The 22,157-nt window shown below is 45.3% G+C and overlaps 2 protein-coding genes across 7 annotated transcripts in view; one reads left to right on the top strand and one right to left on the bottom strand.

The window, feature by feature from the left end:
- The window catches only part of VASH1 (vasohibin 1), a 155,530-nt gene extending 145,397 nt beyond the window's left edge, over positions 1-10,133 (bottom strand). For all 3 annotated transcript variants that reach the window (XR_008577318.1, XR_008577319.1, XM_054827017.1), the window contains exons 1-6: positions 9,379-10,133; positions 4,234-4,322; positions 3,092-3,148; positions 1,946-2,020; positions 519-900; positions 8-120 (exon numbers count right to left, since the gene is read on the bottom strand). Coding sequence is in view for 1 of the 3 variants with exons in the window: in XM_054827017.1 (XP_054682992.1) it covers positions 8-120; positions 519-900; positions 1,946-2,020; positions 3,092-3,148; positions 4,234-4,322; positions 9,379-9,645 (983 nt within the window). In the remaining 2 variants the exon portion in view is untranslated. The remainder of the gene's footprint in view (positions 1-7; positions 121-518; positions 901-1,945; positions 2,021-3,091; positions 3,149-4,233; positions 4,323-9,378) is intronic.
- ANGEL1 (angel homolog 1) overlaps positions 1-22,157 on the top strand; it is a 98,562-nt gene that overhangs the window by 21,852 nt on the left and 54,553 nt on the right. The gene's annotated exons all lie outside the window — the stretch shown is intronic.

The raw sequence follows: 22,157 nt of genomic DNA, 5'->3' as shown, positions 1-22,157 counted from the left end.
CACTCACCGTCGGTCCCCACGGCTGTTGCGACGATGGGGACTGGCCTGACCTCTTTGTGGGGAGGAGACATCTTTCTTTCTGTCCTTGGTAGGAGATGGTGGCCCAGTTCCTTTGCCAATCTGCGAGAAAAAATAAAGTAAGAGCAACATGAGCAGAAAACCAGTACGAATAGTAACAAGAAAACACAAAGCCTAACAATGATAAATTATATGGGAATAAAAGACAAAAAGGCAAGGCAAGTGCATCAAAAATGCAAAAGCCAGAAAAAACAAGCTACAGTGACAGCTATGGCTCCAAGGACTGTATACAGTCCAAGATAATCGCAACTGCAGTACTGCATGAGTGTCCATTAGGGGCCCAACCTGTATACCAAGGAAAAGAGCCCCCAGCCTCCAATTCACCCTCTACTCCACCGCCATCTAGGAGAGCCTCCTGCCACTTCATTCCCCCAGCATGCTGTCAGCTAAGCAGGACAGCTGATGCAGCAGCAAACTACTTCTCCATCCTTGCTGCCTACCTTCAGCCTCATATCACGGGCGTGTCTCTCAAGCTCTTTGCGGAAGTCTTCCCGAGTTAGCTTGTCTAGATCCAGGATGGAGTGCTTCCACTCAATTTGCTCCACACTGTGTGGGTCATGGGACACACAGTGGCCCAGCTTCACCTTTTTGAGAGTGTGCCAGCAGCGGCGATATGCCTCCTCAAAGTCAAAGATGAGTTCGCTCAGTGTGCGGAAGACGGGTGCTTTGTACATGAGCTCCTCACGTCGGCTGATGCCAAGTGCCCCATAGCGACCTCCAAAGTTCACCCCCAGCACAATGTGTCGGAAGTAGTTCCCTGAGAAGTGGGTTTTGAAGCTGATGGGGAAACGGTCCAGCGTGGTCATGTTGTTGGTGAGGTAACTGACAGCAGTCACTATTCAGGAAACAACCAAGTGACAGATTTTCTTGACAAGATACTCCTTCCTGCTCCAAAACTTCTCATCCTGCTCAGCAGACTCACCACTGATTCAGGCATCACATAGGCAGGATTTTTTTCTCCTGATCAAGAGTCCAGCTCATTGCAAGCTGCCCTACTTTCATCTGGGTCATGGGGAAACCAGACTTGGCCTCTTCAACAAGTCAGCAAAGGGAAGTTAATTTTGAGGCAGTTTTGTGACACAGAAGTTGCAATGCTAACACCTCAAGTGTACTATATTCCATAGCTGCCAAACTGTTAATGCTGTAGCATTATTCCTCAGTTTGTTTTAATCCATTTTACTAGCTACTATTTCACACACAAACCGAGGAACCTTCAGGACAAAATACTCATCAGATTACCCTTCTGAACCATTCACTTGCCACCTCTGCCCCTCCCGGTGGCTTTGCCAATATGCATCAAGAATTTATAGCCCGAGTGACATAGACTAAACCTGGAAGATAGCTGGGAAAGATGTGTACTTAAAGATGACACATGTCTAGAATTAATAAAGGTATTGCCTAAGCTGGCAGGCAGTGTTAGACATAATAATAAAGTGACATACGCCATAATTAGAAATTGGGGAGGATCCCTAACTTATTTTAATGTAAAACACATGCAGGCAACATTGCAGTAAGGGAACAGTGTTATCCACAAAGGACTTCCTGACCTAACTCTATCTAGTATTTTTGCACCTCTTTAGATGTTCATTAGATCCTTCCTGTATCTTTTACTCACTTGTAGAGTTGTCCAGAGTAGCACCATCCTTCTTGGGGAAGGAGGAGCAACTCCTAAGAGCTAATTCTGATATATCAGCGAATGCTTGGATTTGGATTTTATATGTGGGGCTTTTTGGGAGAAGTGGGGAGGGAAAACAGAGGGATGTGGGGCTTGGTGACAATATTTCCAGCAGCCTCAAAGCATCATAAGAGAGCAGAGGAGAAAACACAAGGATAGGCAGACATGCACAAGTCCAAGAGGAAAGGATACATTCCCAGGATCACAGCTTCCAGGCATTTTATTGGCAGGGCCTCTTTGGTCATTTCTTTGGCCAGGTCCATCAGCCTGCAGAGTGGGACAAGGGAAAGATGAGGACAGTTAGAGGGCTTGTGCTACGTAAGCACAGCCAGTTCAGCCCTTCTGCACTATATATGTAAGGTAGGTTTCCAGGAGAGAAGGCTGCCCACTGAGGACAGGGAACAGAAGACAAGGAAGATACTAAATCCAAATCTACCACATGCTGTCACTACTTACAAGGAGCTCCCTTCAGTGAGTTACAGCAAAGCTGCCTACTAGGCCAACCTCTGTTCTCAGGGAGACCACAGCACTTGGCTCAGTGAGTTCTGGATGGACACCAGTGTAATCACAAGCAGAAGCCTCAAAGAGCCAAAAGCCAGAAATGTTTGCCTCACAAGGTCCAAGGACAGTGAAGCCCTCTACTCTGGCATCAACCCTACTCTCGGGTCAACAAATACTGTGGAGGAGACATTGCACTGATTACAGCACAAGATGCTTGGGGTCATATAAGTCTATGGACTAGACCAATAGTAAGAAGCCAGTCTTGGGAGACTCTCAATACGTTGGCCAAGAGAGTCAATACACATCAAGTGCTTATCTCCAGGAACTTATGGGGCACAGCACTTCCCAAAATCTGCAGTCAGGAGAATTTCCCTTTTCCTTTAAACTATGAGACACCAAAAGCTTAGTGAGCCTAGATTCTGCAAAGGCACTCACAGGAGCTAGGGAGTTAGGCCTGTAAAGATACTTGGCTTTTACAAAGCTTGTTTAGGGCAGGACTAATTTCAGAATCCATCAGAAGTTCATATAGTTATATTCCAATTAGAAGCAGGCAGAATCTGCACATCTTTGAAATACATTTACGTTATTTTATTTGATGTACTGATTCACGACAACAAAACCTACTCTTGTCCATGAGAAAGGCCAGACACAGCTCTACTCAGCCATGCCCCAGGCAACAGACAGTAAAGTCACCTAAAGTAGCATGGAGCTGCAGTACTGAAAGCCCTGAGTGCCACCTAGAATTTGGCCAGGGGATGGAAGAAAAAGCAGTGGGTATAGCCAGGCCCCAACAACTTAAAGCAAGGATTAAATGCTGTAGGGGCTGCCAGGACTTACCCAGTTAGAGGTCTGCTCTTCTTAATCTCAAAGAATTGTGTCCCAGTGTGATTGTACCTGGAGGCAAGAAGTTAAGGGCTTGGCAGCTTGGAAAGTAGAGTTTGAAGAAAACCTGTCTGAAGAACTTTTGTGTTACTATTCTCACAGCAAAGTCATGATCCCGCAAATAAAACAATGCAAGAAAGTTCCCACCTCCCTCTCCTGCATTTCTGCCATTTATAGTCCCTCCTTACTTCCACTGTATTTCATTCTTGTCAATTCTTCTCTTTCTCCTCCCCACACACAGTTTTCCAAAGGCCCATGCTGACAGCACATGCTCTGCTCAGCTTTCCAGTTACCTGGGCAGAACAAAGTTCAATAGATCTCGACCTGCTCCAGTATGCACAAAACACACAGGGCATTGAAACATTCATGGTACCTTATTCTAAGACTGACTGGGATCCAATCCATTGCACAGCCACCTTAGATGGGTGAGAGGTGCCAAAAGATCTGCTGCCTTACCTTGTTTTCAGGCTGAAGTCAGAGCTAGCTTTGTATCTCATCAGTGAGATTAGACTGTGCTTGCATGGCACATACCTGCTGTCCTACACAACAGGGATGGAGAAATCTCATTCCCAGGACACAGTCACACAGGCAGCTCTGCATATAAAGGGGCAGGATACCACAGATGCACAAAAGCAGAGTGGCTGACTGTCCTTTAGACAGCTACAGAGTGTTCAAGTAGGATGACCTGAGAGGCAGTTTTCTCACCTCCACAGCTCACCCATGCCTGAACAGTGAGGTGACACAGTTTGTAGTCCACCTGAGACATGGTTGTCAGGGTCTCAGATACGCAAGTTTTTAACAAAATGGCACTGTAAAGCCACTGGCCTAGGGGGGTGGGTAGTGGGGAAAGGCCCTTGACAACACGTCTGTTTGTTACATGGAGCAAACAGGATCAGAAGGTAACTTGCGCAGAAAAGAAACAGAGCAGCAAAACAAACCATCATCCCAAGTCCAGCTTCCTGTTTTCAGGGAGCAAGTTTCAGTTGCTCTCCAGCTACAACAGAATGAGCTTTTCTGTTCTTCACAGGGAAAGAAATTTCCCGTGCTCCCTCTTCCTGGGTTATCACACCAGTGACTAAGGTAACATTAAAGGATACTGAAGCTCCCTGATGTAGCGCTGTACAGCTTCCAGGCGCTCAGGGATAGGGGTGGACGGCTGGAACGCAGGCACACTTGGTATGGGAATCTGAAATGGGGAGCAGAACGTAAATCACTGCTTCCAAACCTCTCCAGCTTCTTGCCGAACTCAGTGGCACATAGCTACAGGGAGTGTGTTCCTCTGAAACCAGCCCCGTTTTGCTGCCTGAAGCGACCACATCAGGAACATTCTTCTGTTCCCACACTGGTAACTGGGAAGAAATTCAGAATGAAGCACCACCGCAGAGCTGCAAGAGAAACTGCGTGAAAGGGTCCTGCATTTAGGCAATGTTACATTGGAAAAATTAGATAAAATTAACTGACAAGGGAAGACATGAGACAGGAAAGCTATCACTGGAGGGAGCTTGGCTTCATTTGAGTATGCAAACTGGAAGGCACAAAACAAAAATAAGAGAAGGAGAGAGGCAAAAACAGAGAATGAGTTTCCCCAAAGCCACTGGAGCATAGAGCAGTCCTGCAGGCAAGGGTATAAAGGTCTCTCACTGCCTCCTGACATCTCAGGTGAGTTGGCACTGACTAGGACACAGGCTTGACAGCATCATGACTGCCCCCCGCTGCAGTGTCTGTTGTTTTGAATTACATGGTCAGAGAATGACTTCTGAAAGTTCACCATTCGGACTGCTGTCCTGTTCTGAGGCCTTGGCCTTATGGGTCCAGTCAGATTTTCCTCACGGTTTGCTCCACAGGGGATAACTGCAGCCTTGTCAGCAGCTCAGAAAATATGTCTAAGGAAAGAGAAGGCTCCCATCCACAGGACAAATTTAAAGATGACACAAATTTGGTGTGACTGACAGGCTTGGAGAAACAGCCCAGCATTTTCCCTCTGAAGGATAGCTTATGCCTTGCACACAGTCCTCTGATGCCAGACTGCAGCTTTTCACAGCAGTTTTGTTTTTAGCATTTCAGTTCCTCCTCAGACTTCCCCCAGAGCTGGGCTATCCCCATCTAAGAAAGAGTGAGTCAGAACCAGATCTTCCCTCTGGCCTTCCATTCTGCTGTGCACAACTGCCTCTGCTGGCCATGGTTTTGTAGCCAGCAGCGCTGCTTAGCCACTCATCACCCTCCACAGGTATTTCTGTGGCCACCATACCTCCTCCTTCTGCCCTGGGTTGGCACAAGTGACTGGTGAACCAGGTCAGGCACCTGAAGCAGCAGACAGCCGAACCACCAAGCACAGGCAGTTTTCAGTCAGATCAGTTCCCTGTCCTGGTTTGCCACATGGTCACACTGCATGTGCCCGCACAGCACAGGGGCCAGAGAGTGCTTAACCTTGAGAGATGGGCTGTCCCTGCCTCTGGAAACTCTGATCTGTAAGAGTTTTTCAGTCTAACTCCAAACACCATCAGCAAGTAAACACTGAGCTAAACTCAGTCTCTACCCATTTTCTCTCCTGTGTTTTGATCTTCCTTTACTTTTTTTGGAGAACTAAGTGGTACCAGTGGCCAAATGGTGCTCATTTTCCTAGCACCTCTTGGAGGTGCCAGTTGCCGTCTCCGGTGCCTCATTTCTGTACCCTGCTTGGAGCAAGCTGAGGCACCAGCTGGCTCACTTGCAGGAGGCAGCACAGGAACGGCAGGAGCAGATGTGAAACTGGGTTTGTTCAGCCACAGCAGGACCACAGAAGGCTCCAGAGAGCGGTGCAGGGATGGAGCCATCTCTGGAACCGCACGAGCTGAGTCAGTTTGGATGCTGTGAGCTGACACACTGAGTCATGGGAAATTGTTTCCAGGCAGAAACAATGAAAGAGGTGACAACCAGGACAGGCTATCTAACTTTGTTTCATTTCTTCAGCATGGAGACTTTCATGCCTTTTCAGGGAGACCAATGGATTAAGTGCATGTTGACAGCACAGAGTAATGATTCTGGGTAGTTATTCCTCCCTTTACTAGTACAGGCCCCCAGATCCCCTTTTCTTCAAAGGACTGTGCAAAACTGAGACAGCATAATGGCAACCAGTTCAGCAGGGGACTAGTTAATGCAGAAGAGCCTTCTGCACCTCAAGTAATTAAACTGATGAAAGTACAGCGTGCTCTCTCTCTCTCAGATCTGGGCCTGCAGCCCAGACTGGGCTACAGTTCCCTTTGCATCAGGTCTATAGCATTTTAATGGGGCAATAGAAGCAGGAGGAGAGGAATAAGGTCTCCATCCCTCAATCCCACACTGACAGGATGGGAGACCCTAACACTTTATTCTTACCTCATCCACTGCACATCTCAGAAGGGCTATAAATATTAGGCAGTCTTCACAATCCTCCAGAAAGCAAACAAGAATTTATTTGTAAGAGGAAAGAGAGCAAATCACATCTATTTTGCTTTCCCTTTAGTTACTCTGAAAGCTGGAGAGAGAGCTAGGAAGAGAGCCCAGATTTCCCAGAGCACACACCTCTGCCAGGCTTAGCAGAGTGAACATGTCCTTGGTCCCTCATCACTTGTGTGGAGGGGTTGCATCACCCCACTCCTAGATGCACGCAGTCCAGCAGGCTGGCGAGATGCATGGGGTTGGGACTCTGCTTTTAGAAAGGGGATCCAGAGAACAACAGAGATTTTCACGTACTAAGTGGGCCACGGTGTACATGAGACAAGGCAGATGGGAATGAGGCACAGACAAAGCTCCACCCTTATCCATATCACAGAGGTGCTTTTTCAGCCAGCCTAGTTTAGCAACAGTTTCTTTTATGGTGCTTATGTAGATCCAAGCACCTCCCTAATCTTCCTTTTGCAAGCAACATGAGAGCAATACCAATGCCAGTTATTAGCCTGGCTAAAGAAACTATTTTTTTCCCTCTCTCTATATATGAACCCATTAGATGTAACTGTTCCTGTCTTTGCCCTCATAACCACCTCATTTAAAATCCATCACTTTGTATTTCCAGTGTGCATGCATTTGATGGTCCCAGCAAAGCAATACTCCACCCTGTTGCTAGAAGGGAAACAACCTACAGTAGGGTGCCACTCCCAAGCCTAGCACACATGGCCAATCAACTATGTCCTGCCACCACAGCACAGCTCACTTGATGGACACCCCAAATCTACTGGAAGGAAATGGAGACCAATGGAGATCTCTGAGCTCTTACACCACAGTCACAGACACTGCCTCTGCAGCTGATCTGTGAACATATTTATATTAGACTTTATCACAGCCTCCTGGAGGCATCATTTGACAGTACTAAGTTTAATTTATGGACAACTCTTTTGAGAGTTACTTCCCCCAACACCCTATACTGGCTATCGTGCAAGGCCAAATATTTGAGAGCAGGCAAACCACTGTCCAATTCCCAGCACATGGAGAGTACCTGGCTTTTCAGAGGAGCTAGCCCTGCAGAGTACACTCACTAGCCTAATTCTCATCTGTTGCATCAGTCATTCAAAGAAACTTGATAGCATGGAGATGTGTGGTGATATAAACAGCCCTCAAAGATAAAAACCCATGTCTAGAGGGGAGAAGGAGGTAGGGAAACAGAGCCCATCCATCCTTGCTGCTTCCTGCATCCCAGCATCCTCTCAGCTGTCTGCCTGCTGAGCTTGGGCATGGGATCTCGGGTTGCAGAGCGCTGATTAGAGTTTATAGATCTGGTTCCCAGGGGTGCTAGCAAACGCCAAAAAAAAATGCATAGCCCAATTTCACCTGCTATTGCAAGAGCTCATACCACTTGTGTCCCCTAACTGTAACCCTTTGGCATCAACACTATAGAGAGCAGCAGAAGTACTTCACATTAAGACCAAAACCGGAGACTGAACACTGCATTTCCCTCCCCTCATGCACTGGACTCTTGTTTGTGAACTTCTTTTTTCCACTTCCCTCACCTCTCCTGGCCAAATCAGTCCTTTTGGTCAGGAAATTAAGTAGTGCATGTTTGATTGATCTTGAACATGTTTTCAGCCTTCACTCAGGCTCAGGACAAAGTCAGAAGAGAGGAAGGAAATCTGAAAAGGAAGGAAAAGTCTAGTGGAGTTAGAATAGGGACTGTAATCAGGATTCAAGATTTGTTCTGGTTGCTGCCATGGATTGCCTATAACTCTTCACTGCACAAAGGATGTTGCATCACACACTGCTCGAGTTCCTCGTGGAAAGCAGTATGGATTGCCTGTGAACTATATAATAACATGTTCTTGCATACTTCAAATTACCTTCCCAAGGAGGTAAGTTCTTGCTAAAAAAGCCCGAGCAGAAAAAGCTTCATCTTTTTGTATTTGAATTTCCTCTGTTAGTGTGATGGGAATACTCTCATAACCCACCAATGGAGTGACACACCAAATGTTTGCAGTGTCTTTTGTTCACAGGGTGCCAATGAAAGGGGGAAATTTTTCTCTGGTTGAGGTGCAATACAGATAGCAACAATCACAAGAATTCACATGCAAATGTTTCAGTATGGGACAAGGGCACAAGGTTAAGCAAAATGATCACCAGTTCCTCTTTTCATAGAGTTCTCTGCAGCAAGGCCAGGAATGCGCCTGGAAATCACATCATCTGACCCTACACCAGCAACAAGCTCTGCAAGCATTCACTAACTCCTCTTAAAACTCTTTGGCATCAAGAGTGCCTTTTCTGACAGACACCGTTCTGTGCAAGAATGCCTTTTGGTGTGGGAAACTGTACCCAAATCTAATTTCTACTGGTCCAAAGACTCGCCTCTGCCTGTCTCACCCTCCCACCTCAAGTATTCAGACTCTTCTAAATCTAACTCTCCCCATCTTTTCAGCATTAATCCAGTCCTTCTCTTTAGGGCAATCCATCTCCCTCCCAGGGGGCTCGCACATTAGCCATCTGAAGTCTCTTTTCCAGCAAGGCCTCAGAAGAGGGTGCTGCTGGTGCGCCAGGGCAGGGCAGAGCCCCGCTGACACCTCCGAGGTGGAGCGTGGCTTTGCTTCCTGTAAGAGCACCCCCGGGGGGCCCTTTTCCCGAGGGATCACTCCCGAGCTGGGGAGCCCAGCCTCCAAGGGGGGCAGGCGAGCGACCCCTCCCCGCGGAATGCCACCGTTTCCCCTCTTGCCTTCGTGCGCCCCGCAGGGATCGGCCCGGCCCGGGCGCTCCCGGCGGGACCCCGCACGGCACCAGCCCCGTGGGGGGGGTGGGGGTGGTCTCACCTTGGGCAGGTCGGCGGCGCCCCGGATCCTCTGCGCCACCCGCTCCCCCTCGGGGTGGATCCTGCCCACATGCCGCCACATCCGCTCCCAGGTGGGCTCGTTCACGGGCAGCCCGCCGCGGTTGACGAAGAAGGGGACGCCGCCGTCGCGGAGATCCTCCTCGCCCTCCTCCTCCTGCTGCTCCTCGTCCCGCGGCGCCGCCGCCGCCTCGCCGGACGGGGGGCGCCTGGCGGCAGCTGCGGCCCCGCCGCCCCCCGGCATCGGCATCGCCGCCGCCCGCGCTCAGCGCCCGCCGCCCGCCGCCGGGCCGCCGGGGGCCGCGCCCCGCATGGCCGGCGCACCGGGCACGGGGCGTCACTGCCCCCACCTCGTCCCCGGAGATATCAAGGCGGAGGGGTTTCGGGGAAAAGGGCAGAAAAAGCCAGGCGGGGCGGCGCCGGGTACCGCATCAGGCCGCCGCGGCGGGGGAGGCGCCGGCGGCCCAACCGCCCGCGGCAGTGACGGCGGGCACCGCGCGGGGCGGGCCTGCCGCCGGGGCGCCCCCGCCGCGCCGCCTCCCGAGCGCTCCACGGGGCGGGGGGCCGGGCGGGGACGACCGCCTCCCCGGCGGATGCTGCATGCGGGGTAACAAAGCCCCCGCGCGGGGCGGTGCCGCGCTGGGCCGGGCCGGGCCGGGGCTGGGCTGGGCGCTGCTCCCCTCCGCTCTGCTCCACCCGGGCCGGGCGGCGCGGGGGTCTCGCAGGGCCCCGGGTCGCGGCGGACGCTCACCGCCGTGCCCAGAGCCGGCCTGCCGCTGGCGGGAGGCCGGTGCTGGTGAGGTTGCCGCTGCCCGCGGGCGATAAGGCCGGCAGGCGGCTGCGGCCGGGCGATAAGGGAGGCGGGGCGGGAGGGCGGGAGCGAGCCGCTGGGGTGAGGCTGCGGGCGGGGTCACGAGGGGCGGGGCCGGGCCGGGCATGAAGCGACCGTTTAACGGTCGCCGTGAGGGACAGCGCAGTGCTGTCTCTTGTGTCTGCTGGTCTGTGGGCTTCGCTGGGGGTTTGGGTGGGTGAGGGAGCAGGGGAAGCAGCGTCGAGGCTGGGAGTCTGGGGAGCCGGCCCCGGTGGGCGGTAAAGTCCCACTGGAAGCGGGGGCAGGTTTCCACATTGAGGAACAGAAGAGCTGGGATAAAATTGCAAGGTAGAAAGCGGCGAGTGGCAGAGAAGGTAATTGGGATGTTCCTGTTTTGACTTATCAGGTGGCACAAAGTGGCTCTTGCTGATCTCTGAATCTGCCACATGAAGTGTGTCCCTCTCATGGGAAGGGTCCAGCAGGGCTCCTCTGCCTGGAGAGAGGCAAAATGCATCTTTATATAAAGTCTGGAGATGCACCACAAGTGAAAGACTGTGTGTTTTGCTCTGGCTTTACTATGGTTCTCTATTTCAGTCCTCCTCTAGTATGGTGAAAAGCACATCTGTGATGGGAGGTTCTTCACAAAATTCAGAGATGTGGAAGCCTGTTCTTGTCCAGTGTGTTCCTGGTACGATGGTTGTGTCTTCATCTGTAAAAGTTGGGTGATTTCTTGCCATGGGCAGGACTACTGGCTGTATTTTCTCCCCACCCTGTAATATTAATCCATTTTGAAAGCTTGAATATAAGAGAAAAGTGTTCTTTCACTTAAGCACCAAGTAACAGAAATGTGTACAAAGTAACAGGTTAGGCGTTGAGGAACCTGCTGAAGGACATCTTGAAATGCTGGCATTTAGCACTTCAAACAAAGGGCTGTCGTTTAGCATCAGTGTAGGAAATGAGGGAAATAGATCCTGGGTCTGGTTGCCATGGGATTTGATGTGTCCTGAGAACTGGGTATAGCCTTTATGGAGACTGGCAGAGGATATCAGAGAGAAATGCTTTTTCCTGTAATGCTCCATGGGCAGATGTTCACATGAGATCATTTCTGAGGGCAAAATACTTGAACACAGCATCTCTGTTGAACTCAACATTGCCCAAATAGCTGAAAGGTTGATTTCCTTTCAGGAAAGTTAAGCTAAATGCATGTCCCTGCTTCTTCCTTCTGTCTTCCAAACAAATCACCAGCATTGCTTCATGCCACCTGCATTGACTATTGTAATACTCAAACACATACTTCTTCACTGAATAAGGATTTTCTCTTGAAGGGGGGCCTGGAGCAGTGTTGATTTATCATTTCAGTAAAGTTTTGAGTGTTATGGTTGCCTTTGCCTTTTACGTGTGAGCAAGTGGAGATTGGTAGAAGTTGACTCCTTATAGCTAAAGAGGCAGCAAAGCCTGTGGCAGGAATCACTCTATGGCCCTTGAGCGCACGCATTTTGTAAGAAAAGTTCATACCCTCCCATGTCCTCGGTCTCTTCTTCCCCAGTGGTCCCCAACTCCTCTACAGACACAGGACTAGAAGTGTGCCAGTCATGCGGTGGCAGTGCACAGGCATATTGGGGGACATCATCTGCATTTTGGTTGAGTGGGAGGTGTATTTCCAGTAACGGCACTGGCGAAAGGACAGGGTGAAAAAGCTTTAAGTGCTTCTTTTAGAGCTGTATTGCTTCCCCTGGCTGAAACTAAGCACAGCTGTCCATAGAAACAAGGTTTCAATTTTGAGTTCCAGCCCTAGTTCACGCTTGGTAATTCACATTGCCTTCTGTACTTCAGCTTTTCTATCTGTAAGAGGGAAATGCTAATAACCCTGACTTGCAGCCAGAGATTTTGTAAAGACTAGATGGCATTTTTGGCATGTTAAGAATTATTTTTTCCTAAAAATGAAAATAATGTGTTATAGTAGAATTGAAATACAATTCTTGTATCTTTAATGCCTTAAAATATTCTCAAATCTCGGTTGGAGAAAATGTAGCTAATAATCATCAGCAGGCTTCAAAATAAGGCTTGTCAGGGGATTTTTGCTTCAGTTTATATTGGTTAATTATCAGGAAGTGTCCCTCCCTTCTAGCCATCACTTTAAATAATTTTGCAGCAGCAGGGGATCAGTATTTTAAGGTAATAACATGGCACTACACTTTGTTTAGCTGGGAAAGAATAGAGCCCAGCCATGGTGAGTGAGGCAGTCCCTGCAGTGGGGACTCAACGTAACTGTGGTGACAGCAGAGGACAGAGACTTTGTTGCCTCTTCTGCACAGTTGATGTTTCTTTGTCTGAATGTTGTTACCTGTGGGCAGGCTGTGTAATGGACATTAAACACTGTCTCTAATTTCTGGCAGCAGATTATTGTGGCTAGTATGATGAGGGACTAGAAAAACATTCAATTTTTGTTTAATAACAATATAAATCTTTCATTTACCTATGCTCTGTAGAGGCAGCCTGTGCAGATACTCTGTGAATCAGACCTGAGATGATTGGTTTAAATGGGTGAAGCTTTGCTAAGACAGAGTTAAGATTTGCTGTTAGTGAAAGAACAAAATAACGTTGATGTAGGATTGAAATCGTCAGATCTACTTTGAATAAAGGAGTTATTTCCTGAGATATAAAATGTTTGATAAAAGTATTCAAGTGGTGTAGAGACCACTTGAAAAATAAATTCTCTCCTGGATGAATTGGGAGTTTTGTCTCTATTGGAGGGGATCCAAAATTTTTTTCTGTAAACATGGGTAGTGAGCGATAGTGTTGACTTTATCTTTCATAATGTCTTTTACATTTTGATTAATATTTATTTTCTTTTAAAATTTCTGCCAATCATTTGTTGTTATGTTGTGGGGTTTGGTGTTTGTGGGTTTTTTTAAAAAAAAATCTTCAAAAGCACCAGTCTGTTCTTTAAGCAGTGTCTTTGTGAACTTGCACAGGAGCAATTAAAACACTTACCAGAGATTTGTAGTTCTTGATGGCAATTTTAGGCCACTATTTCTATAGTTTAGTTAACATACATTTTCTTAGTGTGAACCAGAGCCCTTCATATAACACTAAATGTTGCTTAGAGCATGAGCAGGGGTTGCGCTGTCTTTATCTATCTTGGCCTAACTCTTTGTGATCTAAGCTTTTCTGTGCTGCTAACTTCCTTTTTTGTAACTGTTTCAGAGTGGGTTCTGTTTCCTGTGTTCCTGCAAGAGCTCAGTGAAAAGCCTCATGTGACAAATCAGGATCTTTCTGAATCATAGAATGGTTTGGGTTGGAAAGGACCATTAAAAGTCATCTAGTCCAACCCCCCTGCAATAAGCAGGGACATCTTCAACTAGATCAGGTTGCTCAGAGCCCCATCCAACCTGACCTTGAATGATTCTGTGACTTAGAGTTGATCCTGCTTTTGGGAGGAGGAGAAAGTACCTGTATGACCTGTTAAAATCCTTTATGGTCCTTTCTTCTGTGCCTGAAAATCAGTGGCCTAATATGTTGACCACCGAAGGTGGGAAGGGTTTTTGCTGATTTCAAGGGCTCTCTTGCTGGTGAAGTAAGCTTGACTCACTTCCGTGAATGACCCTTGCTCATACAAACAGCCTCTTGGATTCCAGTTACTGCACTTAAATGAGAGAAATAGTGTATATCAGGGTGGAGCAGAGTGGCTTAATGGAAGTTTTTTTTTGTAGTATCTTTTTTACATAGTATGTGAACTACCTTTTTTAAGTGTTTGGTTTGGTGGCTTTTTTGTTTATTTGGTTGGTTGGTTTTTTAAGCTGCTCTCAGTTAAAGATAGAGGGTTGACACTCATGTTTTAAGTGGTGTGTTTTGTTTCTGTGGTGTTTCCTTTATCTATGTTTAGTTTTCTCCAACTCACAACTGTACTGCCTTTAGCCTGTTCATACAACTATCTTTGTGTGATGGAATTTTCTGCTGTGCAGAAAGCCCCGATGTGATCAGTTTACTGCTGAGCAGTATGCATGTGCTGCAGTAGATCATTGCCCAGAGCAGGAATTCTACCTTTGCCCCTAATTCAGCTCTTGCCTTGGTTCTAATCAGGACTATCTCTGAAGATAACAGCAAAGCTTCTGTTATTTGATTGCAAAGCTGATGTAACCTTTAGTCTCTTTGGGAGATTGATTGGCATAGCAGTGCCAGAATAGCCCTATTCTGTGGGCAGTTAAGAATTACTTCATCAGAAACTGAGACAGTTACTCCACGTTTTCCTATTCAGGTGCAGTCATACTGATTACCTTTCTTGTGTAGGTCAGATCTAAGAGAGAGGAGACTTAGATCAAATGAAGTTATCAAATGTCGGCAAATATTTGTGAAACTTCTGCCTTTATCTTCCTTTATCATTGGCCTGTTGAGTTGTCACGTAACCCAGCACATTGTGGCATGGCATTCTCTGTCCTGTCTGTCACACGGTCGATACACCAGCCATGCATCATCCGACGTGAACACACTGGGACTCAAGAAGGCTGAAAGGTTAGGACTTGCTGAAACAAGGAGAGGACCACAGATGGTGATCGGAACTTTACAACTGGACTGTTTTATTTGGAGTTTCTGATTTGTTCTTAGTAATAATGCTGCTTGATGAAAGGGACATGGAGAGGGCTTCGGTGTGGAGTTTCAGGGTTGGGAAAGGAAGCAAACAGCCCATCATGTTGCATGCTCTGTGCCACCCCAGCTTAGGGGCAGGGTGTGAGACCAAAAGCTAGAGTTTTGGGTTGTGTGCAGAACTGGTACCTGAAGATTTATTAATCCAAATAGGGAACAGAAAAAGTACCATGATACCATGGTGACAAGTGAAAGAACTTTGTAAGTAAGTAGAAATGCTTTCTGAAGTTCAGCTATCTCCTTCAGAGAAAGACCACAGCCTGATACAGTTTCACATCAAACTTCAGTGAAAGGAACTTGAACAGCTAACAGGTATAAAGTATTCTGCTTAGCTGGGAAGGAGAAGGGCCTTTGTTTTCTGAAGAGAGTGGCAAACTCCAGTTTTAGGAGTCACAAAAGAGTTAATACAGCTTTCTTTTATGTGAGTGCTAAACAGACATAGCTCAGTTAAAACCTGAAGTTACATTAGCAAAAAAATTGTGGAACATAAATTGAAAGTAAGTGTACCTGATTTTAAAGTTCATTATCTTCTCCAGTGAGCTTTTGAATAAAGCTAGAAGGTTCTTTTATGATAAGATTCTTAATTTCCTTTCTGTCTGTCTGATATTTTTTCTAGAGGTGGAGAGGAAACAGGCTCCTATCCCATAAAACCTTTTTCCTGTTCTACACTGGTACAGAACAGACACTTCTGAAAGATTTAAGTGGAACCAGAATAATGAGTATACTAACATGCAGGGTATTTATTTAGGTTTTTGGAAGAACTGCTTTCAAATCCCAACAATGCTATGTATGTTGAAGTTTCTATTTCACACAATTCTTGCATCCAAACAGGTGTGCTGACCTTGGGCTATAGTGTGAGTCTTTCTTATATGGGTCAGAGTGAGCATTCAATTATACATACAAAAGACACTACTCCCAAACTAGCCAGGTCAGGAACTTACTTGGAGCTTTAGGTTCAATTCACTGTGCCAAGTCTCATCATGCATGTGATCTGAACTGAAGTCAGTCTTATCATTGACTCTGCAGATCGTCAGTACATTCTGGAATTGGCACCTCTCCCTTTTGGTTTGATCAAAAAATCCTCCTTGAACCTAAGTAACCTTTCTTAGGAGAAATTTATTTTTCTTTAAGAAATTTCAATAAACTGGCATTTCTCAAGAGCAAAAGTATTTCCTCAAGAAATTTTTTATTATTTTCTCAGTCAAATTGGTCCTGAGCAGTTTTCTGTTCATAGCTTTGTCCTTAGTGTTTCCTGTTTTAACTTTGTTATTTAGTGGTAATAGTTGTTTGGGTGTTTATGGGTTTTTTTGGTTTTTTTCTCGCTGAATCTTGGGATAAAGTTATTTCAGGAGAGAAACTTTCAAGTGCTGCATGCATTTGAGATCTGTGCTGCATTCCCTCCTCTCTGGTACTCTGTTCTGTCTATGCTTCCATGGTTTTCTTGTTTGTATGCCTGCAGCATCCTTGCAAAACATGAAAGTGCTACTCTTCCCCTTTTGCAAATAGAGAAATTAGATGGAGAACTTAAGCACGTGCTTTTGCTGTAGGTGAAAAGACACCTGAGCAGGCTGTGTGATCACTGACCTCGAGCAGTACGCTCAGTGGAGTGAGCCAGGCAACTGGTTTAGAAGCACCTCCATGCAATGATATCTGAATGTACCAGTGCTGACTGTGGTTCATACTGGTACAGCAGGGCTGTGCCACATGTGGTTCCTGGCTTGGGAACCTGCAGCTCAGAGCATTCTACATCATTCTCTGCTGTGAGGTGTAAACTTGTCCTGAATGACTTGTTCAAGATCATACAGGAAGACACTGGCAGAGCAGGGACTTAACGTGAGTTTTCTCCTAAGCAGCAAGCCAACCTTCTTTAATTTTGTTTCTAGGCTACAGAAACTGTAAGTGAATAAAAATTCTGTGCATCTGAAAAGATTTCTTCAATATTTTTTGGAAAGTGGGTTGATTCCTATAACAAGAGGGGGTTTGGGGACTGGAGAGAATTGTTTGGAATGGGATTAGTTATGATGAGGAAAAACTTTGTTTTTCACTGTTGGAAATGCAAATAAAATTTTGATGGATCTGACTTCCATCCTGCTTTTCTTTATTGAAATTAGAGTAGGAATGCATCCATCTGCCCTATTATGTCATAGACTGAAAGGAATTGTTATACCTCAAGGAATGTATTAGAAGAATATTAATAAAACATTTCATTAAAAAAAGGGGGGGGTTATCTCTTAAGAAATGGTACATTCTTTTTGTCAGTGTTAATCTCCTGGTTCTTGACTCTACACACACACACACACCCCATTCGTAGTCCTATTTGGCCCAAATTATTAACTGACAATGTGAAGATGGTGTTATTTTTTTGTGCTTTCTGCAGTGTGGAAGCATTTTCTTGGTTGCACAATGCATTAGTCAGTAGTGTTCTATCCCATCTTTGAAAGCACAGGAAGTGTGAGGAAACTGGAGTGTTAGTGGGTGCAGCTGCAGTGTATTCCTGATGCCAAAATCCCATCTTTTGTCTTAGCAGTAACATCAACACTGAATGTAGAGAATGGCTGAAAAACTCCACATGCAATTTTTTAAATTCAGTTCCATTAAAATTCCTCATGAGAGGGGAACAATTCTCTGACTGAAAAGTGGAAAAGCTTGTGGAGAGAACAAAACTTTTTGAAAAGTGTTGTAGGAGTTGGCAGCACTTCCTTCTCCAGACTGAGCCTCTGCAAACTCTTGAGTTATACATGGCATAAGAAAAGGACCAGAGAGGCTGCGCTAGTGTCCTAGTTTTGCTTGAGTTCAAGAGTGTGCGTGCACTTCTTGTTTGTTAAAAAATACTGAGTTTTGAAGACCTAAATTTAACCAGATTGATGCAAAGCCACAGAATTAAATGTTCAAGCTGGAGATGCTCAAGACAAGGTGATTTATAAGTGGGACCTTTGTTCTTGGCTTCTTTCTCCAGTCTATTTCCCAGAAATAAAACATATAGGCCCTTAATAAAACAAAATGCACTTCCCAATATGAAAGTGGTCTAGAATATAGCTCTGTTTTTATTTTACCAATATCTTAGTCTCCTCTTTGCTTTCTTCCCCTATATATCTCCTTGCTTAGAGAAAGCTGGGACATTAGGATGCCAATCAAGGACCAGAAAACAATGCACAGGAAGTATTCTGAAGAGAATCCCAGCCAAATTACAACAAATCCAGCCCCATCCTTAAAGAATTGTACAGTGCAATTCATCACTATTACCCTGCTTTGCTAAAACCTACTAATTTCCTTGTAATGATACTTTTGTATTCACTAATGCATTACATTTTTTGTATGTAGTATATTGAATGTGCTTGATGCCACACACAACCATCTATTCATACAGAGGAAATAATTTGTTACTGCAGATTTTGGAGGTAGGGTTGGGTTTACATGGAAATTGAGGTGTAGTAGCTGATTTTTTTTTTTTTTTTTAGCTGACTGTGGACTGAAAAGATATGTTTTCCAAGGGAATATCATATAAGGAATATATGTTCAAGGCATAGGCTCTGGGAGTATAATGGACTCTGCAGAGGCTGGAGGGATGTTGCTTTCTACCCAAGTTTTTCACTTTGTTAGTGTTTGAATTGGAAATTAATTGGACAGTTAATAAGTCTGTACCTATAACTATGGAGACTATGTTTCGCACCCTCTCCAGCTGGAAGTGGTGCTGAATCTAAGCCTCAACTCCAAAACACCATGACCTGTGAGTATTTGAAAGCTAGATTTTTTTTTACTTCAGGCTTACGAAGAGGCTGTGTTTGTGAAAGCTTTGTGCCATATTTGACCATTTGGCTATTTCTCTGTAGAGTGATTATTCAGCTTTTTTTTTTTTTGGATAAAAATATTACAGAGCATAGTTATGAAAACAAAATGGGAGGAGTGACATCTAGTGGTTAGTAGTGAAAATGTGCATAATTAATTTTTTCCCCTCAGGACAATGAGAAGTAAAGCAATTCCTAATAAATGGCCTGAGATTCACTTAGAATTTATAAAACTTGAAATTTAGTTCTCATTTCTGATCAGTGCAACTTCTTCTGTATGCTGTCAGCCTCTGATAAGCAGTAACTTTCTTTTTACTCACAAGGAGTGAGTTTGCCTGATGCCAAGACCTGGTTACTCTCAACACTTTCTGCAGTCTTCCTGTTTATGTTTTCCTTTTAATTGTTTGTTTGATTTTAGGAATATTTTTACATTAATATCCCTTTCTCATAACCAGAATGACTTTAGGGTCATGTGGTTTTATGATTTTTTTTTTTAATTTTTATGGCTTTGGAGGAAGGTCATCTCATGAATAGCTCAGTTGTGAGGAAAAATTATTTGAAAAGAAACTGATCTCAGCAAAGATTAACTGTTTTCTTATGCTGAGAATCTAACTCTCATTTATTGCTCTCAGTATTAGAGGAGTTGACACTGTTTACTTCCACTGGGAAGGATTTTAGTTCTGGAGTAGATTTCCATCATCTAGCTCAGGCAACCTTGTTGAATGGATTCTGTCTAAGGGTACAGAATGGATTACACCTGTATGATGCCTGGTGGAGGAAATGGGTGGTTTTAATAGGTTCTTTCCTGTTGTAATTTCCAATGACTCGTTTTCCAGGCTACTGGACCAGTGTAACAAATCTTTCTATCAAATACTTACGGACAAATTCCAGCTGTCCAATTCCCGTTGAAGCAGGAGCTAGATAAAATCTCTATCGCTCCAGGTCAGTGCTTGGCTTCTTGTGTTATACAACACTATGATTTCAGGTTAAATTTGGAATGCCAAGAAATGAAGTAATGTATGGCCATATTTTATAGATTTCAGTAATGAAAAACGTGCCTTCCTACTGGCCTGGCAGGCTTCAGAGACAATAGAAACAGATATTTCCTCAGACTTAAGAAAGGAGTGGGCTCCACTGAAATGAAATCAATCTCTCTCTTATCTGGCTTCCTGGGAAGACACAAGCATATTCAGAAATCCCTCCATCCATCCATTATAGTATGAAGTTGGGTAAATTGACAGGTCAAGTTTAGACTAGCAGCCACTGCAGTTGAGCCAGTAATTAAAGTAATATGGCAATTTCTGTGCTCCAGAAGGCTTTTGGGATGTATAGTACATAAATACATATGTAGCTATGGAAAATTCTGGGAAAAGAGGTGGCATTTAATACCTAGGAGAAGCAGTACCTGTGTCAGTCTGTCAGATCTCATGAGCCTTTCATTGGGCCTTGGATACATCCAGATGACCCTGCCCAGCCTTGTTTCCTTTCAGTTCTTCAGGGGTGCAGAAATGGAGAGAGGAAGATAAAGGGATGTGTGGCACAAGTGCTGTGTGTGTTAGTAACATATCTGTCACAGCTGTGGGGTCTGAAAGGAGAAGGAAGGAAACAGGTGAAATCTGTTGTGCTCAGAGGAAGTCAGCATGTATTTGAATGCTAGCAAATAACAGATTTTTCCTTTAAAACTCTGTGCACTCATACTGTGAGAAAGGGACAGGCTTGTAATTGTTAGATACCTCCTTTATGAAGTTGTAAGGTGAGCTTCTTTGGACACAAGTTTTGTGGAGAAGTCTATACTACAACAGGGACAAAGCCCAGTGCCATCACTGAGTTCCTCTGGAGTGGGGACTGTTATGGATAGGAGCTGCACATAGGGGAGAACAGCAAAGGATTTTTTCAAAAACTTAAATAGTTAGAACTACTGGGATATGACAGAAACCATTCTGAATTTAGCTTCAATGCTCTAAGAGGTAGCAGAACTTCTTGAAAATGTATGCCTATTGAATTATAACTTCTGCACATATTTTTCAAGTGTAGTATGTGATATGACAGCAATTACAGGTAAAGCCACACCAGCTGCTTTTCCTGCAGTGAGCCAGGCCTCTTAGGCCTATAGTGTCAATGACCTTTCTCCAGCCATGGCTTGGTGCATAAAAGCATAAGAAATGCCTTATTGTGTCAAACCTGTGGCCTGCCTAGACTAGTATTTCTGCCTCGGACAGTAACAGCAGACAATACTGTATGGGGCTAGGACATGATCCTGACCATTTCAGGTTGTGCCTTCCTCTCATTCTTTCCCAGCATCCACAGTGATGGGATTAGGATCGTTAGGAGGTACACTTGTGCCTGTTCTCTTACCTGTTTTGGAACTGCTGTCCATAAATTAATCCTCTTGGTATAGCCTGCTTTTTTTTTGTCTAGCCTGCTGATATTATTGGTCTCCTCAGTCTCATGAGACCAGAAATTCACTACTTGCTATGTTTGTAAAGGAAAGTTATTGCTTTTGTCTGTTTTAAACCTATCTTGCACATAGTTTGAGCAAGTGCGTGTACTTCCAGTATTGCAAGGTTTGGTGAGTAACAGTCCTGCTCTCACTTTCTCTACTGCCTTCATGAGTTTGTAATTCTCAATTGTATCCCACTCAGCCTGCATGTCTCCAAATTAAGGAGAGAAATCTCCCCTCATAATGTAGCTGCTCCATCCCCTAAACTCCTGTTGTACAATTCACATGCTTCACTGAAACACAAGTGCTTAAATGTGGATACAAATTAGTCTCTCACTAGCTGCATTTCCCAGCTGTCTATCACAAGGCAGAGTTGGCTGCCCAATTAAAGCAGCCAGAGTGATCACAGCATAACTATTTTTTTGAGCACCTCCTATTTGACCTTTTTTAAAACTGTAGCAAGCAGATTCCAAGAACACTTGTGGGTTGAACTGCAGCAGCTTTCTGTGTTTGTGGATGGAGACTGGCCAATTCACAGCCATCCCTGTGGATGTCTAGCTTTTTCTTGGCCTGAAACCAGCTATTACAAAGGGCCAGATCCTCACTAGTTGCATGTGGAGTTTCTGGTCATTTGGGTTACAGTGCTGGCCGGTCACCCATTTGTATTTTTTGTGGCGATTCTTGTCTGTCTCAGTGCTGAATGTGTAGAGTTGGGTTTTATTTCTTGGTAGTTAGTACTCTTGCTGCATGTGACAGGATATCCATAGTGAGAATGTGGCCAGCTGCAGGGCAGATAAGGGTAGCAGCCACACTGAAAGACACTTGCACTGATTTTGGCCAGGACACTGATGCCCTCCTCCTTGAGAAGTGGATCTTTAGTGGAAGTTTATGCTGCCTGCAGCATCTATCTGCTCACTGGTCTCTAAAAAGGGTTGAGGTTACCTTCAGGTGGTGTGGTTATGGTAAAAGTGGTTCTTACATGTTATTATTCTTGACTTCTGGCAGTTTATTATAGATTAAATTGTCTTGGTTTACTGACAATAATCCAGATATTTGCTTTAATCATAAATTGATGAGTTATT

This window comes from Grus americana, chromosome 5, assembly GCF_028858705.1.
Source record: "Grus americana isolate bGruAme1 chromosome 5, bGruAme1.mat, whole genome shotgun sequence".
In the NCBI taxonomy this organism is placed as follows: Eukaryota; Metazoa; Chordata; class Aves; order Gruiformes; family Gruidae; genus Grus; species Grus americana.
The sequence above is the reverse complement of the archived record's forward strand: the minus strand, read 5'-3'. Positions and strand labels throughout refer to the sequence as shown.